The following is a 22,174-nucleotide window of genomic DNA, read 5'->3' on the forward strand; positions in this document are numbered from 1 at the left end:
TGCTTTCTCATATCCAGGCCACTCTTATGAGAAGCTACAGTTGAAAACCTGACTGGTCCTTAAATTTTTCACACCAGTGTATTCTCACCGTCCTTCCCACACCAGGTGGAAAAGATCTGAGTCAGCATCCCGTCAATGACGGGAGAAATTTTTATGGGCCTTTTGCACAACGTGGTTGAGTTAGTCGGCGGTGGGCATATGTTGAATGGTTTTTCTCCCAGAAATTCTATTTTTTCGTTAAGAAAACAGCAGAACCCCAGAACACACTCATTTACAGATTTCCTATATATCTTTCCCTAACTCGATAAGTGGTTACCAATGTTACATTAAAGTGTGGACGCACAATTTCTTAATCGTAAACGCCCGCTATCAGTTTTGGATTCACCAATATAGGTGGCATTGTTTACCACTTGTATATAATCACCACTCGTGGTTACGTTTTGTTTGGTTCTGGTTTCGTTTTATGAGAGTGGGAATCTTAGGAGTATTACAATATTATCTTGCAGCAATGTCAGCAGCGAAGTTGAACAGGAGGCGACAAACAAGAACGCAAGGAAAGTATTCGACGCCTCAGAACAATATATTCCATAGGCAAATTTCTGCAGATACAGAAACAACTAGCTCCTCTCTGTTACAAAATGCTTCGCTCTCTGCACAGGCCTGTTCTGTAAGTAATTTTGGAAGTCCACCCAATCACAATCCTGATGAAACACAAAATGTGCGAAATCGATCACGTATCGGACAAAAAGAATTCCACAACGCTTATGCTCAGTGCGGTTTCCATGAGCCATCTGGAAGCAGTGTCGTGCCAATAATCAGCTGTGGCCAGCATCCATCGGGGAAAAGTTTCTTTCCATGTAGCTGTGGCCAGCATCCATCGGGGAAAAGTTTCTTTTCTTGTAGCTGTGGAAGTGTACCTAAAATCCAATTTGAAAAAAGTGACATTTCTGATGATATTAAGAAGGTAAAATGAAGATATTTTCACATAATTAGTCTAAGTAAATTATAATCATGATTAACAGTATTACTTTTATTTTCATCCTATTTAGAAAAATGTACACAAATTTCATTACGCCTATAGTATAACGCACCAAGATCAGAGGCAGACTGACCATGGGACTTACCAAGGAAACCCCAGTGGGCTTCCTTGGCGTCCCCAGTGGACGGCAGAGGCCGGTGAGATTTTGGCCATGAACACTAGTATGAGGCTGCTACAAGTTTTCCCTGGTAAGAATTCTTGACAAAGACCGCCTCTGACCAAGGTCCGGCCTGTGATGAAAAAACCTGCTATTTGAAGCTGTTGACAGTGTCGCATATTGTGTATCCGTCTCGATAGCAGTTACCTGTAGTGTAAATAAATAAGACGGGTGAATGATTATCAGCAGTTAGCTCAGTGGTTTTCAACCTTTTTAATGGCACCCCTAAGTAATTTATTTTATTTTGAGGCACCCCAACTCAGTTTTCTCTCTCTCTCTCTCTCTCGCTCTATATATATATATAATATTAAAAATATATATGTTATATGATATTTATTACAATAATATAATTATAAAAATTACATTTCACAATACAAATTATATATATACAGTATATAATTTTATTCTTTATATAGAGGTACTAAGTAAACATCAATTATAGATCACCACAAAATTAAAAAGATACTGTACACCTTTTTATAATGAAATAAACATATAAATTAAAAAATAATAAGTTTAAGTAACTTAAACCCAAATTATGTGGCACCCCTGGAATGTTGTTGCGGCATTCCCCGGTTGAAAACCACTGAGTTTCTTAGCTTCTTCGGTTATTGTGTGATAATACTTCTTCAATGCAGTGTGTATTGATGCGGAAATTTGGCATATAAAGCAAGAGATTCAGGACCTTAAAAAAAGAAATCAAACTATTCATTCATAAAAAAAAAGTAAAATGAAAAAAAATGACATTTTTATTATGAAATATAAGTATTTTGCATCCACATTTGCACATGAGGAACTCTTCAGGGAAGTGGATACCAATAGTTTATCAAACTTTAATAGGGAGCTAAATGATTTGTAATAACTGAGAGGGAAATTGGAAAAGAAATTGTTGAAATTAAATGTAAGAAAGGCAATTGGGGTAGGTGGGTGGGATCTGTCCAATTATGTTATGGGAGGCAGCAAAGGAGGTAAGCAAACCCTTAGCCATAATTATGAGAGCATCTTTGGATCCAGGAGAAATTCCTTCAGACTGGAGATGTGCAAATGTACACCCAATTCACAAAGGGTGACACAAGTAATTACAGACCTCTTAGCTTAACTTCTGTTCCAAGGGAACAGAAGTTAAGATGGATATTATGATGATATTAAGATGGATATTATGATGATATTAAAATGGATATTATTATGATATTAAGAAGTTAAGTGGATATTATGATGCAGTCACAAAGGAACTGGATGCAAAAAATAATTTTGATATCATATACTTAGAGCTTCAGATCCAAACATCAGTAATCTGAACAAGCCAGCATTCATTTTTTTTATGCTAGTGTCATAAAATAATTACAGTAAGTGGCGGTTATTTTGATCACATTTGCGAATTGAATTTTGATTCTATTAAACGTTAGAATCAAAATCACAAATCCACACCGTTTTTTTTTTTTTTCTTTTTTTCTTTTACCAATTACAAAATTAAATGACACGTGAAAATTGGAAGAATGTTATCCATAGGTTAGCAAAATAAAAATAAAAATTTACACTTGTGTACATAGTTTAATTAATATACATACAATACTAACTAAACATAACACCTTGTAATCTAATATTTCTGTTCACTGATATTATTTTTTGGGGGGGGGGGATTGTAAAATCTAAAACAGTAAAAAAAGACAAGATTCAATCAATAACAAAACACGGCACACAGAAATTGCAACTAACACAATACGCGCAAGTCAGATATGGAGTAAAAAGATTTTGAACAGAGTTTTTACAGAATTTTATTTTACCGTACTGTAGTTTTCTTTGTCTTTTAAAAGGAAGAAGAAATTTTTACCAATTGAATTGAAGATTGAGATTTTAAACAGACTTTCAAAGGGAAAAAGCATGTCTTCGTTGGCAAAATTTTATATTAAGTTGGAAAGTTAACCATAATAGACATTAAAAACACAAGGAAAAAATTTTAAAGTTCGCAACAACACTTGATTCAGTGGTGCAAAAAGAAAAAAACGGAGAACAGTTAATGACCCATCCCTTGAAGATGCCATTTATTTGTGGTTCACACAGAGACCAAGTTTAGGAGAACTCGTATCTGGATCTTTGTTGTGTGAAAAGGCACTGGATTTTAACAAAAAAATTAGGTGATCACACAGATTTTAAAGCCAGTGTTTTTATTTCTAAAGTTAAAAAACTTTTTTTCAGTCTCCAGAATAGTACTTTTGATAAGTTTGAAAATCCGAACAAATCAGAAGTCCAAACTACCTCCAGTCCCAATTTAGTTTGGATTATCGACACTACTGTACTTGGATTTCAGGAAAGCTTTTGATACTGTTGCATATGAAAGACTGCTGTACAAACTGGAGTAGTGTGGCATTAAGGGAAAGTTACTACTATGGATAAAAGGATTATTGAGTGGGAAAAGACAGAGAGTGGTTATTAATTGACACTATGCTTGGACAAGTGTTATTAGTGGAGTTCCCCAGAGTTCATTGCTGTGCCCATTGTTGTTTTCTGTATTTATTAATGATATTGAGGAAGGCAAATCAGGCTCAATGTCCAAGTTTGCAGATGAAACAAAGTTTGGCAGGATGGTTAATGACAATAATGATGGTATGCTACTGCAACAGGATCCAGTAAAATCAGGCAGGTGGGCTGAGAAATGGCAATTGAAATTTAAAATTGACAAATACCAAGGTACTGTGTATGGGTAGCAGTAAACGCAGAGTAATACCAACTGTGTGGTTCTACAATAAGGGTAGTGAAAAATGAAATGGCTCTGGGGATAATTGTGCAGTCAGATATGAAGTTCTCTGAGCAGTGCAGACAGGTGGCCAGTACAGCTCATGGGATGTTTTTGTCTATGATATATAGGAATGTTGCTAGTGGTAGATAATGAGGTAATTATCCCATTGTGTACTGCAATGATCAGGCCACATCTTAAGTACTGCATACAGGTTTGGAGACCTCATTTTAGGAAGCATGTACAGCGGCTGGAACAGGTACAGAGAAGGGCAGTGAGACTAGTGAGAGGAACAAAGGGGGTGCTCTTACCAAGCAAGATTTTGATTCTGTAAATTGCAGCATCTGGAGACCAAGCACTTTGGAGCTGGTCTGGTCAAGATGTTTAAGGCTTTGAATGGGTTCAGCAAACTCAGTGCTGATGGGAGTCTTCCTCTTGCCCAAACTTTGCATATGAGGGGACATAAATTAAATTGAGAAAAGATGGTTACAGAATAGATGTGTGGAAGTTTGCCATCAGCCAACTGGTGGTTGTTTGCTGGAACAAGCTTCTATCCATTGTTGTGGAAGTGGATAGTTTGATTAAATTCAAGGAAGGACTAGACAAACTATTGGAAGGGGTGGATAGGTGAAATGTTTTTTGTTTTTTTGGCCGATACTTTATAAGCTTGCTTATAAAGTATCGGCCAAAATTCTTATATCATTTGCTAATACTAATCTTTAGTCCTTTGGGAACTACCCTAAATTCAAGGATGCCCACATAATTTTGGCCAGGAGTTTGCTTACTTCCTTTGCACTAGTGAGAGGAACTAGTGCATCCATTAATATAATTGGATAGATCCCATCCACCCTAGGTGACTTTTTATATGTTTAGCTTCAACAATTTCTCTTCCACTTTCCTTTCAGTTGTCACAAAATGATTTAGCTCCCTGATTTGATAAACTAGCATCCCCTTTCCTAAAGAATTTTCATATGTGAATGTAGATGCAAAATACCCGTCAATTTGTCATCAACCTGAGCTGGGTCATCAACATTTTACCATTGACATCAAGTGGCTCAATGTGATTTAACCTCTTCTTTCTACTGTTAATATAAGCGTAATGCCTTTGCTGCTATACTTTGCCTGAGACTTGTTGTAATATGCCTTAGCTTGCCTACTCTCATTTGTGAGTTGATCAAAGATTAGTTTATATCTGTCATAGGCATCTGTGTTACCTGACAATTTATATGCATCTTGTGCATATTTCTTCTCTGCCACAAGTCTCATCAGTTCTTCTGACAGCCTTTTAGGTCTAAGCCTCGTACCTATCTAGTGGCATTTAATGAGGGTGTGATCAAATGCCTTCTCAAAATCCAAATAAATTAAAGTTATTCCATACATGCGAGTCATCACTAACTTTGTCCAAATATAATCAGGTTACTTAAACATGATTTTCCCTTAACAAAACCATTGTGTCCTTCAGTGTTACATTTCTATTTAAATTTCTATCTGGACTGCACTTGTAATCATTGCCTCCAAGATTTTCCCTACCACTGAAGTCAGACTAAATCAGTCTGTAGTTTGCTCTTAGAACCACCTTTATGTATTGAAGATATGCTGGCACCTTTCCAATCCAAAGGAATCTCTCCCAAATCTAATGATCCATAATTAACTCATAATTAACTTCATAATTAACTTCAGTGGCACAATGCACTCTTTGGGTGCCTCTCTAAAAATTACTGGGTATACGCCATAAACTCCAGAAGCATTACTTGCCTTTAGGCTCTCAAGCTTTTCTAATAAACAGTCATGTAATTTTGAAAGGACTGCATAAGAGAGCAAAGAATGGAAATCCTTTTTCCCATTCTTTGCTCTCTTAGCCAGTCCTTATACTCAGTGTTTGTTACCTTGATCTTTCCTGTAGTACTTGTCAATTCATACCTTTATGCCAATGATCTGACAGTCTCTTGCAGTATGCAGAACATGAACTTTATTGAGAGGCAACTGCAAACCACAATGAATAATATTGAACTGTGGATGGCACAGAATGGTTATTGACTATCTTGTCAGAAATCAAGTGTCATTCATTTTTGTAACAAATGTAAGATGCATCCAGATCCGGAAATACACTTAAGAAATTATCTTATCACTGTTGTGAACAGTGTTTGTCTCCTTGGCATGATTTTTGGTAATGAATTGAACTTCTCAGAATACATCAAACATCTATGGACTGCTTGCTAGAAAAAAAAATGAGCTTACTAAGAGTTCTCTTCTACGTCATGGGGTGCAGATCATTACACCTTACTTCACTTATATAGAGCCCTAATCAGATCTTGCCTTGATTATGGTGCATCGGTGTATGATTCTGCTAGGGAAAGCGGGCTAGCATGGCTTGCTCCTATTCAAGATTCTGCCCTCAGCATTGCTGTAGGTGCTTATAGTACATCGGCACAGTCTTTATATTGAAGCTCACAAACCTCCCCTCAGGAGAAAGGTGTTACTTCCGAACTATGTGGCCAGAATTAAAGTCTACCTACTCACCCCATTAGGCCAATACTTAATGATCCACAGTTCACAATGTACTATATAAATAAACCTATATCAGTTCATCCTACTAGCATCAGATTGCAGGCATTATAAGCTTGGAATATACATCTTGATAAAGTCCTCCAAGATTGAAACAGTTTAGATTCTCCATGGTCTTCTATTAAACCATCTTGCAACAGATATTTGCTTGCAAATATCAATATACAGCAACTCCATACTGCTCACACATAAAATTAACTTCATTTTACAAAAGTATACGCTGATGGATCCAAGTCTGAGCGAGTGGAGTGCTGCAGCCATCTTTCCCTATAACACCATCTCTGTTTCACTTCCCACTGAATGCAGAAGTTGTACAGCTGAACTATGTGCCATTAAGCTTGCTTTAGAAAATATTCTGCATTTGTCCATCTAAAAAAAGTGTAATATATACAGACTCACAGGGTGCACTTTTAGCCTTGCAAAAATTACTCCTCACCAAAGCATCCTTTAATAAGAACCATAAAAATGACTACTTTCTGGTGATCAAATCCATGATCACCAGAAAGTAGTCATCTTTTCTTGGATCCTAGGCCACACTGAGATATCAGGGAAAAAAAGTGGATTTTTCAGCTGAACATTCATCCAACATAGCATTGCCAGATTACTACGTTCCATGTATTGACTGCAGATCCTATATAAGAAACATATGTAAGGAACAATGGACACTTCTATGGAAAGCTCAACCGAATAACAAGCTCCTTCAAATAAAATCTGAACTACAGTTATGGGCTTCCCAGTTTCCATGTAAACAGAAAGGAAGAAGCCTTACTATCCAGAGTACGAATTGGTCACAGTCACCTCACCCATCTTGATCTTCTCACAGGAATGATACCCTGAAGTGTACGCACTGCAACTCTCTTCTCACAGTCAAGCACATTTTTGTTGATTGCACACTATACACTCATGCCCGAAAAGCCTCATTCAGTTTTCTACGAAATCTTGAAGAACCATTAACACTTCGTCATGTCATAGGCAATGATGCACATCTGCTGGAATTTTTCTGTTTCCTAAAATGGATACAGCTATATGATCGTTCTGGCTGTTCTTACAGTCACCATGTCTGATCTCCATCTTGTTGATAGGTTCAATATGGCCCTTATAGCCCTTGCACCAGAAATAACAATACTAATACCTGTAGTACTACTGTTTTAAACTGAATGCTGATGGCATCTTTACTCTTTCTTGGATGACACACATAGGGGCACATAAATTGAGGATGGATGCTTGTAGGATGGAGTGGAAAAATTTGCTTTCAGCCATAGAATAATTGATTGTTGGAATCGACTTCCTTTGTGGAAGTAGGTGTTTGAATAAATTTAAGGAAGGTTTAGACAAATGATTACTAGTAGAATTACAAATTATTACTGTAAATTAAACGAATTATTGGGGATGAAATATGTGTTTTAATTATTTATTTATTATTTATTTTTTATCATATTTTTTCAAATACATAAATGTATGAGCTTGTTCAGACAACATATGCAAGAAGTGTTTCCCTCTCCAGTAGTATATACTTCAACAGAAGCAAAACCTGTGGGATAAGGTTTCTACTTTGTAATGAAAATTGTTTAAAAATAAGTAAATAACAATCTTTATAAAATGTCAGTGCAAATTATTTCCACTTTTAATAAAAATTCTTTTTTTTTTTTTTTTTCAGTTTGCCTTTGAAAATAAAAGGATCGTAAAACCAATAATCATCAGGTATTCTTAGTAATAGAGGCTGTTTTGTTTAGTTTTTCGTTTTTAATTTTCAAATTGTTATATTGAATGCAAATCCTGAAATTTTTTCTGAATTTTTTCCCATGTTTGAGACTGTAGCAAATCCTTTCATATATAATTAGTTAAAATTATTGTAAAGACATTTTTTATCAATTTGCCAAAGAAGAAGCTGTGTAAGTACATGTACAGGATAAAGTTATCCTTCCATTATATAATTAAGAGCCATATTAATAAATTGTTGTAATAATATAATTTAACATTATTTCTAATAAATGATAGTTGAAGCATAATGCTCAGAGGATTATGCTTAATTTTTTTATATATACAGGTAATCCTTGTATAACATGGTAGTTAGGTTCCTATAAAATCTTGTGTAGTACAAAACAGTGTTATACAGGACTAAGAAACAGTACAAAAAGGGGGGGTTATATTCCAAAAGCTAACAAAAATACACTCTTTTTTTTTTATAACTATCTGAAACTTAATTTTTATTAAAAATAGTAATAACTTAACAAATGTCTTACAAACTGTGATACATATACGTCATATACAGCAGGCCCCCGTTATAACGCGGTTTGCTTTACGCTAATTCGCTATAACGCTGTTCTTATATTATAACCCGTATCTGACTATAACGCTGTCTCAGATCACTATAACGCTCTTTTACAGATTGCATTTTTGGCATATTTAACGAAATTGTTTCATTTAATGGAGTCGATAGCTTGAAAATGAATATCAAAACAGCATTAAAACGTTTCCCACGCCGACTTGAGAAATTTTCCCACGCTCAGTGATATTTTCTCGCACACTAATTTAATTACAGTACAGTGACTTGTTACGTAGTTCCGAGATCAACATTTTAAGAAATGATCAAGTATATTGCCTGTAATATTTGCGTTATATGCATTTATCCGAAGTCTAGTCATCACTCAGTACAGTATTAGACATTGTGCGTAACAGACAGTTTACTCAAACATTGTATCATAATTAATGCAACCAACGCAGTTACATTTTCGAAGAGTTAATAATGGCAGATAAGAATGAAAAAGCAACAACGTCTGGACGCAGTACGAAGACTACAAATGTAAGAAAAAGACTGAATTTGAAAATTAAATTAGACATTTTGAAGCAAATCGATTCCGGTCAAAGACAAGTGGATGTGTGCCATAATTTAGGACTTGCAAGTTTAACTGTAAGAACAATTATAAAAAAAATAAAGAATTAATTTTAGCAGCGGGAAAGATATCTGTTCCATTGCAAGCAGCTAGGTCTAGGCCGGCTATTAGGATTTTATTGAAGATAATATCCAATGTAGAATTCAGTTAAGTTAAATATTATAAAAAAAAAAAAAAAAAAAAAGAGAGAGAGAGAGAGAGAGAGATTAGCCAATATGATGATCTGAAGAAAACTCACCAAAAAAAAAAAAATGTGGAACCATTTAAAACTAGTAAGGGCTGGTTGAATAGATTTAAAATCCAGGGAGAAAGCCACAAGTGCAGATTAAGGAGCCGAAACTTTCAAAAAAGAACTTGTTAAAATTATTGAAGAGGGATATTGTGTTATAATTCTCAAGTTTTTAACATAGATGAAGCAGGACTTTTGTGGAAACGAATGCCTAAAAGAAGTTTCATATTGAAAGAAGAAAAAAGCATGCCAGGTTTCAAAGCGGTGAAGGATCTTGACTTTATTGTTGGGTGATAACGCAGGGGATTTAAAATTAATACCCCTTTTAGTTTATTTGGAAGAGGGCCAAAGTTCTACCCAAAATGATACATTTTTCTTGATTAAATTCATAAATTAAATTAAATCAATTTAGATCAATTAAATTCATGATTTTAATTGGAATTTTAAGTTTAATTTTGATACGTAAGTAGTTACCACATAATTATATACGTATGTAATGCAGAATATTTTGTATGTACAAATATTTGAATATTAAATATTTTGACCGACATCTGTGCATCTTTTCACTACCGTTTATTATTGATTAGGAAATATCCTATGGCACCGACTGCGACTCACAAATACATATGTTACCTTATGGGAATGCGGTGCTTGCTTAGCGCCGATTCACTTAGTGCTCTGTTTTTCTGGAACGAATTATCAGCGTTAAGCGGGGGTCACCTGTAATACAATTAATTTTCTTCCTCTTCATCGCTGCTAAGCACAATATCTTCACTTTCTAAACTTTATTCTGCACCATCTAGATTTTGATACAACCAGAATGTATCATCTGCTCTCTTTAAAATAGTAATCTGGATTTGTTTGCTTTTGCTTGATAGATCTTTGTAAATTTTTAAGTTTAAGCTTTTTTATTTGCTTTCCAATATAACAGTAACGCATTTTTATTTACACTTTTATTGCACGAGGATCAGAGGATCTATAAACTAGCATAGGTTTTATCATGTAATCTCCTGATGGTAGACTGCACATAAGTGCAGGTTTCTCTTTTTTTTTGAAATAAACGTTCTGTTTGGCATTTTTGTCCACAAAAGACCTGTCTCACGAGCATTGAAAACTTGATGTGGTGTGTATCTGTGCTCTTCAATAATTTATTGAAGAGCACAGATAATGTGCAATTGCTGCACATTATGGGCAAATTGCTGCTATGGATAAAGGATGGTTGCGTGGGAGACGAAAGAGAGTGGTAATCAATGGACACTGCTCTTTGTGGACTAATGTTATTAGTGGAGTCTCACAGGGTTCAGTGTTGGTTCCATTGTTGTTTTTTGTATTCATCAATGATATTGATGATGGTATATCAGCTTAATGTCCAACTTTGCAGACGATGCAAAGGTCAGCAGAGTTGTTAAGAACACTAATGACAGTATGCTGCTGCAACAGGGTCTGGAAAAATTGAGCAGATGGGCTGAGAGGTGGCAACTGAAGTTTAACATCGACAAATGTAAAGTACTGCATATGGGAAGCAGTAACCCTAGAGTAACATATCAACTGTGTGGTGCTACACTAACAGTGGTAGAGTGTGAAAAGGACCTGGGGTTAATTGTGCAGGCAGATATGAAGTATTCTGAGCAGTGCAGACGGTCTGCAAGGGTAGCTCATGGTGTCTTGTCAATGATATACAGGAATTTTTCTAGCAGGGATAAGGAGATGATTATCCCCTTGTATAAGGCAATGGACAAGCCACAACTTGAGTGCTGTATGCAGATCTGGAAGCCTCATTTTAAGAAGTATGTAGAGCTGTTGGAACGAGTACGGAGAAGGGCAACAAGATTAGTGAATGGAACAAAGGGTTGCTCTTACAAAGAAAGGCTTACGTTTTGCAAATTACAGTGTCTGGAGACTAGGCACCTGCGTTGATGATCTGATTGAAGTGTATAAAGCCTTGAATGGTTTGAGCATGCTCAATGCTGATGGGATTCTTCCTCTTGCTGAGAATAATCACCTTAGAAGGCGTAAATTCAAATTGAGGAAAGATAGTTCTGGGATAGATGTACGGAAGTTTGCCTTTAGCCAGCGGGTGGTTGATTGCTGGAACAAACTTCCATCTGTCGTTCTAGAAGTTGATAGCTTAAACAGATTTAAGGCAGAACTAGACAAACATTTGAAGCGAGTGGATGGGTGAAATGAGAAGGGAAGGGTCTGTGTTTTTTTTTTTTTTTTTTTTCCTTATGCTATATAAGCTTGCTTTCTTGCATCCTTTCTAATGCTAATTTCTCATAATCTGCCTTTACTTGCCTAACCTCCTTTGTGACTTGATTACAGACTAGCTTATATCTGTCATAGGCTTCTGTGTCACCTGATAATTTATATACATTCGATGCATTTTGCTTCTCTGCCACGAGTCTCATTAATTCAGCCGACATCCATTTAGGCCTGAACCTTGAACAGTATTTCTTATTTGGTACGAAAAGCCTAGTAGCCTCCAAGATTAAGTCCCTGAAGGGTTCCTATTTAGAATTCACCATTGGTAACATCATCAGTTGATCCCACTCTATAGATTTTAAAAACTGTCTGAGACCTCTGTATTCACCTTTATGAAAACAAAAACTCTTCCCTTTACCCTTGATCGTAGTTACATCTTTAAGTTAATCCCACATCAGTACACTGTGATCGCTGTCACCTAGTGGTTCCTTTATCTGCTAATTTCTAATACATGCATCATCACTGCTGATAATCAGATCAAGTGTATTACTCCCTCTGGTTGCCCCTCGAACATTTTTGCTGTTATAACAATCCTCCAATAAATACAGAAAAGGCTTGCTAGCGTGCGAGTGACGAACCCACAAGATTTACATATTATGTAAGTTAATCACTACTTAATATTTACGTATTGTGTAAATAGTGATTAAGTTTATATTTAAATAGCAACTTGTTTCCTTAGATTTTGTAGTAAAGTATGACAGTAACATAATTTGTTTTATAATTTATCTTGAAAAATTTGTGCCGAACACCTGTTCATGGCTTGAACTGATTGGACATTAATTGCTGGACTAGGACATTTAACTGCAATGGTTACCTCTCCCCCTTTTTTCTGAATATGTTTTTTTTTGTATAATTGCAGTAAACCCTTGTTAATCTGGTTACAATTAATCCGGATGTCAGATAATCCAGATCGAAATATGAAAAATTCTGTTCATAGTTGAGTCCTTTGAAAGACACGTGGGATTTAGGAAGGTAGATGAGTAACTCTCACTGTTGACTGCACAGAGACGGTCGGAACATACATTACATTGTGTTGTATGTTTCAGTATCGTTGTTGACTCTTGTGTTGATGGATGTTATATCGCTTCATTTGTGTACTTCTTCATATGTATACATATACAAATAAGTTATATTTCATATAATTATGGTTCTAAAGAATTAAAAAGTTAAATAAAAAGAAAGCACTTTACTTTAACTTTCATTAAAGTGATAGAACAACTTAAATGGTGTGCCTGGAAAAAAAAAAAAAAAAAAAATTGCTGAAGAAGTTGGTATTGGCTAACAGGCTGTGTCAGATATTAAAAAACAAAAAGAATCTATTAAGACATTTCCTTTAAAATTCGATGTGGGAAGTGATAAAATCAGTGTATCAACAGAGGCGGATCAAGCCAAGTGGGGGCCCCAAGTGGTAAAAATTTCGGGGCCTCTTTTCCGAATTATGATCGTTTTTCTTACAAAAAAATCTCATCATGAAAAATAGCGGCCTGTCAGGGCAATTTGCTTTTAAACTAAAAAAAATTACAAACCTCAAATTTTTATTTTATATGTAGCCCTCTTTCCGCATATCATAAATCGTATTTAAATTTAAATCAAATTATTATTTTGGGAAGGATCGATTTTTTTGTGTAATTAAAAACAAATATATTTACTTAATTTGGGCCTATTTATGCTATACTAGTTTCATCCCCTGATGTCCTGTTAAAAGTTAGAATCCCGCCAAAACTCAAATAAATTCCTTTCAAAAGCTTAAATAATACCGCATTATAGGAGGGTTGATTGTATACAAAAAAACATAATTTTCCTCGAATCCTAATGAAAAGACATTTTAAGACCTCGGGCCCCTTAGTATTCCGGGCCCTACGCGGCCGCTTAGTCCGCTTACCGCTTAATCTGCCTCTGTGTATCAAATAGACAGACATGAAAAAAAGCCAAAAGAAGTGTTGCTGGAAGCTGTATTTAGGTGGAATAACCATAACGATCAAGTGGCATTGGCGTGTGACACCAGCGCTACCTGATAAATGTGTAAAAAGACAATACATTTATCCATCTATCGATGGATGAATGTACTGTGTAGGCTCTACAGTGATATTTTTTTAAAATTTATTTTCATCAGCACTACTTTGTCATTAATTTTTCATTTATTTGTTTTCTAAGCTTTTTTGTCTTTTAGGGCTATCTTTTGCTTCTCTAATCCAGATTATATGCTTAATCCAGATGAACTTTACCCCAATTACTCCGGATTAGCGAGGGTTTACTGTATTTGTATATTTGTTGTTTAATTCTGTAGATCTCTGTATATTTTGTGTCTGTATAATTTTTCATACTCTGCACTTGTATAATTTCTTCTGTCTAAAACAGTTTGTATAATTATTTGTTTAAAGATGTAGAACTTTCTGTATAATTCCTTCTCTTGCAAACAAGTGAGTGTTTAACTATTTCAGGTTATCTATCTCTAATTGGTTCTCCTAATTATTAAAGAAAACTGACTCTAAACAAAATTTCCTTCAATTTGAATTCCTAATGTAACCTGAAATGGTTACATTAGGAAATGGTTTCCTTCATGTTTACTTTGTTATTATACCTACAGGCGTCTCCTCTATCACCACAGTGAAACACAGCAGAGTTGAACTGATATTCCAGGTGCTGCCATTCATCAGACACATATGCTATACTGTAGTCATCTGTAATTTCTAAATCACTAATTTCATATGACTCAGCCTTACTCACACTGCCTCTTCTCAATATGAAGGGTCTTTCTTTAGTAGAGACAAATGCAAAGTACCTGTTCAATTTGCAACATCAGTTGGGTTGTCTAAGAATTTCCCACAACCAGTACACAAGGGTTCTATCTCATTCGCTCTACGTGGGCACCTGTACATGGTGAGGGAAATTCCTCCCCCCCCAGTGATGCTGCCGGTCTTCCAGATTGGCATCACTGGGATTCAATGCCCATACCTTGGCACTGCAACCCATGGAAACTCAGAAAGGGGAATCCTGGTGGCTGAGGGGCCCAGCCTTGATACATTCGGCCTCTGCTTCGATAAGACATGATGTCCTGGATCGGCCTGACTGGGATCAAATGGCGGGCAATTCTTACTGCTGGGGTCAACTGCGTTCCAATAAGTCTCCCTCCCTTTTGGTTCTGGCACTGGATCAAGGCTTATTGGAAATGTGGGTATGGTGCTCCTAAGTGAATTTGGCGTCCTGTTCGTGTATGCAGTACCTGCTAGTTCACAAGTGGGCGTCCCCCTTGTAGGGCTCCGTGGTGGGTGAGGTACTTAGGGCATTGTAAATTTTTATCTTCCTCATATGAGTAACTTAAATTATTTCTTCTGGGGCCCCATCAAGGCCCCCTTCTTAACTGATCAGAAGATACCGATAGCTGCAGTGCAAAAAGACCCAGAACTGCTGATAGACCACCATCTGTGACACCGTTTTTCTTCATTCTCCATTCCACTGGAGAGCAGCCACTCGGGGAAAATGTCACCCTTCTTCATCCAGAAAGGATTAGAAGGGTTAACAGAATCTCCAAAATCTGTTAAAATGCTGCATTCTGGAGACATTTTTGTTGAGGCTGCAAGCCAAAAACATGCACAGCAACCTTTGAAAGCCACATCGTTAAGGGGATTACCCATCATTGTTATCCCCCATAAAACTCTGAATTTTTCACGTGGTGTCATATCAGAGTGGGACCTTCTTCATGTTTCTGAAGAAGAGATCTGCTCTGAATTGACAGACCAAGGAGTGACGGCTGTCAAAAGAATATCAATGTGGAAGGATGGGAATCTCGTCATTACCCGAGTTCTCATCCTAACGTTCAACACCCCATGGCCTGCAAATTCCATAAAGACAGGCTATTTTAACTGCCCAGCAAGGATTTATATTCTGAACCCACTGAGGTGTTTTAAATGCTAAAATTACGGCCACTCTCAAACATCTTGTCGTGGCTCCCCTGCCTGTGCTTGCTGTGGTGCTAAAGACCACAAGAGTAAGGAATGTTTAGCTTTTAGGCCAAGTTGTACTAGTTGCCAAGGAGAACACCCTACATACTCTCGAGCATGCCAGAGGTGGAAGGATGAAAAAGAAATCCAAAAACCAAAAACAGCTGAAAAGGCCAGAAAATGCATCCAACCAATAAATAGTGCCAAGCCCTCATGCACCCAGAAAGCTTCTGGGAAAAGTACCATCGGTACTCAGACTGTTATGACTATTCCTCCAAGGGAGTCTTTTATTCCTATTGCATGCTATTTATTAAGTTCCCCAAAAATCACAGTCAGCCACCACTCCTATATCCATACCTCCTAGTGCTCCACCACCTCCATAACATAGTGCTGAAGAAACTCCAAAGAAATTGGAACAGCCACCTACAATCCAAGAAACAACGGATGTGAAAGGTAAGGAGATACAGAATGAGTCTGTCCTGGAACTCTTTGCTAAAGAAGAAGATGATATGGATACAGGCCAACGCCCAATCTTTCCAAATTGAGATAAATCCAGGACTGAGAAAACAAAGCCTCAGCCCTTCGGAAGCCACCAGACAGACCCAATAAATATAAATAATGGGTACATTTAAATTTCTACAATGGAATTGCTGTGGATTCCATAGAAATAGTGATGACATCAAGGCTCTCCTGAGTAAGCATGAGCCAACTTGCTTTTGCTTACATGTATTTAAAGGCAAATGAGGACCCTTATTATGCACAGAGACAGAGCTGGGGATGGACCTGCCCACGGAGGATTCGCCATCCTTGTGGGTAACCACACCACCTTTCAAGCTATGGCACTTACCACTAACCTAGAAGCTGTAGCAGTTTGTCTTACGGTAGGATTCCTTTTAACTGTTTGCTCCATCTGTATGCTACCTGGGAACGGCATTCCCCAGGCAGACCTTTGATGACTTCATTAAGCAATTTCCACCCCCTTTTCACACTTTTCTATTATTAGGGGATTTCAATGAACATAATACTTTGTGGGATAGTTCTAACATCAGTAGAAGAGGTCAGATTATTGAGTGATTGCTTAAAAAAAATGATCTGGCCCTTCTAAATGTGGGATCTAACACCTTTTTCCATATGGCTACCCATATATTTACTGCCATTGATCTTTCCATCTGCTCTGCTTCCCTTCTGCCTCTGTGTACATGGAAGGTTGAAGAAACCTTTATGGTAGTGATCACTTCCCCGTGTTATCTACGATTTCTAATGGGAGACAATGCCACCAGTCGAAGATACCATGTTGGAAGACCGATCATGCTAACTGGAATGCCTTTTGAATTCTGGCAACGTTCAATACCACTTCAGTCAGCCAGGGGCCAATTAATGAGTCAGTAAAGCACATCACAGAAAGTATCATCCAGGCAGTGGCAGTTGCAATCCCAAGGACATCATCCCGGTTTCCAAATTTTCCAAAACCATGGTGGAATGGAGAATGCACAGTAGCTAGAAAGGCTCAAAACAAAGCATGGGGAATGTTATCCCACCATAGTAATTTAATAGCCTTCAAATGTGCACATGCCAAAGCACATTACATCAGATGTCAGAGCCAAAAGGAATCTGATCCATTTTGCATCTTCCCTCACATGGGCTTCCAATCCCAAAGACAAAGTTCTGGGACAAAGTTTGTGAAATGAAGGGCAAATATACCTCACACCCTTCATCGATCTTAGAACATAATGGGTGTACAATTGCAGACATAGCTGCAATTGCAAATACTCTCAGGGAGACATTTATTTCTGAAGCAAATGACATTTGCTTCAGAAACATACTACCCCCAGAGATCCTCATGCTCAAACAAAGATCAAAGAAACATCACCTGAAGCTGTCGTCTAACAATTGCGAGATCTACAATCAGCCCTTTACACAGTGGGAGCTGAAAACAGCACTCACACTATCCAAGGCAAGTGCTGTTGGGCCAGACGACATCCATTATGAGATGATTAAACACCTTTCATCAGAATTCATGGAATGTTTGCTTTGTCTCTATAATAGAATCTATATTGATGTTTCTGGACTCACGGCACATGGCAACCGTCCTTGCCTTTCCAAAACCAGAAAAGGATCCAAAAATACCAAAAAATTACTGTTCTATTGCTCTGACAAACTGCTTGTGCTAGATTCTGGAAAGAATGGCCAATGCTCACCTTTTGTGGTATTTAAAAGGTAATGACCTCCTTTCCAGGTTATGTTCCTTCAGAAGAGTGGCTTCTGAAGGAACAGATCAACACTCGACCATTTAATCTGCTTGGAAACATCTATTCTTGATACTTTCCTGAACTCGAGCACCAGGTGTCAGTTTTCTTTGATATGGAAAAAGAGTATGCCATGGCTTGGAGATATGGAATTTTAAAAGACATATGCAACTTTTGGTCTTAGGGGACACATTGCCCTCTTTATAAAAAAAAACTTCCTTGCAGACCGGTCTTTCTAAGTTCGTGTGAGATCCACCCTCTCCCAGCCGTTTTGTCAAGAAGAGGAAGTTCCACAAGGATCAGTTCTAAGTGTTATGTTTTTTGCTATCAAAGTTAATTCTATTACTGAACGATTTCCTCCAACCATAAACAGTGCCCTCTTTGTAGACGACTTTAGAATCTTTCTGCAGTTATGCAATACGAGGGTCATTGAAAGACAATTGTAGCATGCCATTGACCACATCAACTCTTGGGCAGTGGCTAATGGTTTTAGGTTCTTGTCACGGAAGACTGTTTGCATACACATTTACTGCAAATGGAACCTTCACCCTGAACCGGAACTTAAACTCGGACAAAACATCATTCCATTAGCACCCAAGCCAAATTCTTGGGGCTCATTTTCGATAAGAAGTTGATATTTTTACCATGTATCCGTCAACTACAGGCAAAGTGCACAAGAGGGTTGAACCTCCTATGTGCTGTCTCCTCCGATAAATGGGGAGCAGACTGCTCCACTTTACTCTGCCTTTATCGTGCGCTTGTCCGATCTAAATTAAATTATGGGTCCCAAGTGCATCAGCAAGAAACAGCATATTCAGGTAGCTAGACCCAGTTCACCACCAATTCGTATTGCTATTGAAGCATTTAGAACGTCTGCTGTCCAGAGTTTATATGTTGAAGCAACTGAACCACCACATTCTGACAAAAACAATTGTCTTTAAAATATACCTTTATATTAAAATCCTTGCCAGACAATCCTACGTGGACATCCGTTTTCAAGCCACGATGGGAAAATCTGTACAACACTCATCAAACTGCCAACTGTCCCTTTGGTGTCTGTGTCCAAGAGCTGCTCAGAGAGCTTGCAATCATGTTAGACAATGTTGCTTAATCACCAAGGCAACCACTTCCACCCTGGCATGCTTGCTTACCATCGTGCGACTTCTCCATTAAAAATTGGAGTAAGGCCGTGACTCTATCTTCTGTCTGCCAACAACTCTATGCTGCCCATCAAACCGAATATTCCAACTTCTTGCCTGTCTTCACTGATGGCTCGAAGTCTGAGTTGTCTGTCAGATCGGCTGCTATCTTTACAGGTCATGTTATTCTGGGAAGATTCCCCAAGAATGCAGCTTATATACAGCTGAGTTGTATGTTATAGAGTTAACCTTGGACCACATTAAAGCCCAGAAGTATCAAAGTACACTGGCCCTCTAAGTACACTGCAAGCTTTATCAGGGATGAGGTATAATCCTCATCTATTCATGACTCGGATTCAGCAGACTCTATATTCTCTCTCTGAGTGTTCATTTGACATTTGTTTCTGCTGGATTCCAAGCCACATTGGGATCAGGATAAACGAACTGGCAGATGCTGTGGCCAGATCACCAGACCCCCACAACATTTATTGCCTGTTAGTCCACTATACAGACTAAAGGTAACTAATACATGCTAAATTACTCTCCCAATGAAGGCGCCTCCGTAGCCAGGTGGGAAGGAGCAGCAGTGCGTAGCACACGCTTCTTGATTAGACCGGGGTTCGAGACCGTCACCACCAAATACGGAGGATGCGGAAAGGTCAAGGGAATGACCACCACATATTCCAGGAGCAATATGGCCTTAGTTGCTAATGTTCCTAAAAACCAAATAACAAACAAACTCTCCCAATGGCAACAGTCTTGGCATGAGCAAGTCACAAACAAGCTCTATCAGATAAAGCCTGTAATTCAATATTGGCAGTCTAGTCTGTGCAGGAATTGCGGAGAGGAAGTTGTTCTTGCTCGCCTCCGCATAGGACACAGTCATCTTATGCATGCATTTCTGTTAAGGGGAGATGACTCTCCTGTGTGTGAGAACCGTGGCACCATTTTAACCATTCATCACATTTTAAACGATTGTCCAGGTTGTAGACACGAACGTGATTTATATTTTACTGCTTTTAGTCATCTGGCTGAGCCTTATAAACTCAGTCAGATTTTATCTGACAATGACCATTTGTCTGCTGGTTTTAGCTATTTAAAATCAGTAAAATTTTTTTACTCGTATTTAAAACTTACCTTTTATTGTTGATATTATACCTTTTATACATATTATACCTATGTCATTATATATCTTAACATGGTGATCTAATTTATTAGGTCACTGAAAGCTTAAATTTTTTATTATGACATGGTTTTAGCACATTATAGCCTTAGTTGCTAATGCGCAAATAAATCCAAAACAAACCAAACCAATCATTTCCTTTTTTATTCCTTGTATCCACATATATGAAAAATTCCTTGTCCTCCATTCTTTGCTCTCTTAGCCAGTGCTTTCTCATAAGCAGCCTTAGCCTCTCTAACCTTATCTGTGTTGTAACTGTTGTAGAGCTTCAGTACTTTGCTCTGTAACTATCCCACACTATCTTTTTCTGCTCTATTTGACTGGCCAGCTCTGCATTCATCCATTTCAGCATTCTCCTTGTGCAATTTTTTCTTAATGGTATGTATGCATTCATGGCTTCATGTGTTTTTTGCTTTAAAGGTATTCCACAATTCAAGTGTATTTGCCCTCACTCTGCAATTTGCCCAATTAATAGATGCCACATAGTACCTTACAATGTCAAAGTCCCTTCTTCTGAAATTAAAACCCATGCCTTTTAACTACTGTAACATCTTTCTTCATCTTCTAACTGACAACTGTTTGAACACTACCTGCCAGTGGTTCCTGTATTTTAATCCCTATGATGTCATCTAATTCATGAGTAATGATTGAGGTCAAGGATATTTTCACCACTATTATCTCTAACATGCTGGTATAAATAATAATCTAGTTTATCTAGAAAAGTTTTCCCCCAAAGTGAGTTTCCCTCCCACTAATTCCAGTCAATCTGGGGGAAATTTCGAAGTCACCCATAATAAGACATTTTTGCCTATTCCATCTGCATATAAAGACTCTGGTCATACCCTTCACATTCTCCTGGTCTGTAGATTACTGCCACTCTCATTATACCTTTGCTTCCAACAAACTCACACCACACAGATTCTATGCTGGCAGGCATAACTTCAGACTCAGCAAGGCCTCTTTTTGTGCTCAGGCTGCTTTTGATAAGAAGCACAACACTACCACCCCTTCTATTTTCCTTACCAATCCTAAATTTTGAAATTTCGAGCACGAGATGTAGCCTGTGCGGATGCAGCTTATTGCCGCTCCTGGAACAGAGACGTTTTTTCTGATTTATTTTCTGTTTCATTAGCTTAAATTGGCATATTAACTTATTTTCTAGAGTAGCTTTATATTCCAAGTTACGATACTTAGTTTAAAGTTAACTTAGATAGAGATTTTGTAGGTATTACTTAGTATCGGTAAGGGTTATCAAAACCCACGTGTTACAAGTTGCAGCTCCGTTGAACGAGAGGTTTTATAACCATATTTAGCCGATTTATTAACCAATTGTTATATCAAATTTTTTCTATAAGTAGCTTATAGATCTAGTCAGCATCCTTAGTTTATTCTGAATTGGGATAGCGAGATTTCGAAGTTAATCAATACTTAAGTGTCCGTAGAAGTGTCCGTTCGTAAATTACCGCCATTGTACACGATACAACATATCCCGAACTCGATAGCATAAGCTTAGTATAGTATAGTGCATAATATAATATTGTCAGTTAATCAGTAAATCTATTAATCTTGTTAAACTTCATTGTCAATTAAATTGTACTTTTAACTATATATATATATATATATATATATACAATGACTTAGATTACAAACTTAACAAATAATTAATACATAACTTGATACGGAAGCTGTAAACTTGAAGATAACACTCGATACTGAAAAATAAATATAGCGTTATAACTGTGTTAGGATACAAGTTTAAGGTTTTAATTTTGTACTGAAATTAAA

The 22,174-nt window shown here is 37.3% G+C and overlaps 1 protein-coding gene across 1 annotated transcript in view; it reads left to right on the forward strand.

Annotated features, from left to right (window-relative positions):
- Positions 1-469: 469 nt before the first annotated feature.
- Positions 470-22,174, forward strand: part of LOC150084523 (alpha-ketoglutarate-dependent dioxygenase alkB homolog 3-like) — a 112,580-nt gene continuing 90,875 nt past the window's right edge. The window contains exons 1-2 of the mRNA XM_090375280.1: positions 470-964; positions 8,153-8,196. Coding sequence (XP_090231406.1) covers positions 509-964; positions 8,153-8,196 — 500 coding nt within the window. The 5' untranslated portion in view covers positions 470-508. The remainder of the gene's footprint in view (positions 965-8,152; positions 8,197-22,174) is intronic.

This window comes from Mastigoproctus giganteus, chromosome 6 (genome assembly GCF_048544385.1).
Source record: "Mastigoproctus giganteus isolate SK-2022 chromosome 6, ASM4854438v1, whole genome shotgun sequence".
In the NCBI taxonomy this organism is placed as follows: domain Eukaryota; kingdom Metazoa; phylum Arthropoda; class Arachnida; order Uropygi; family Thelyphonidae; genus Mastigoproctus; species Mastigoproctus giganteus.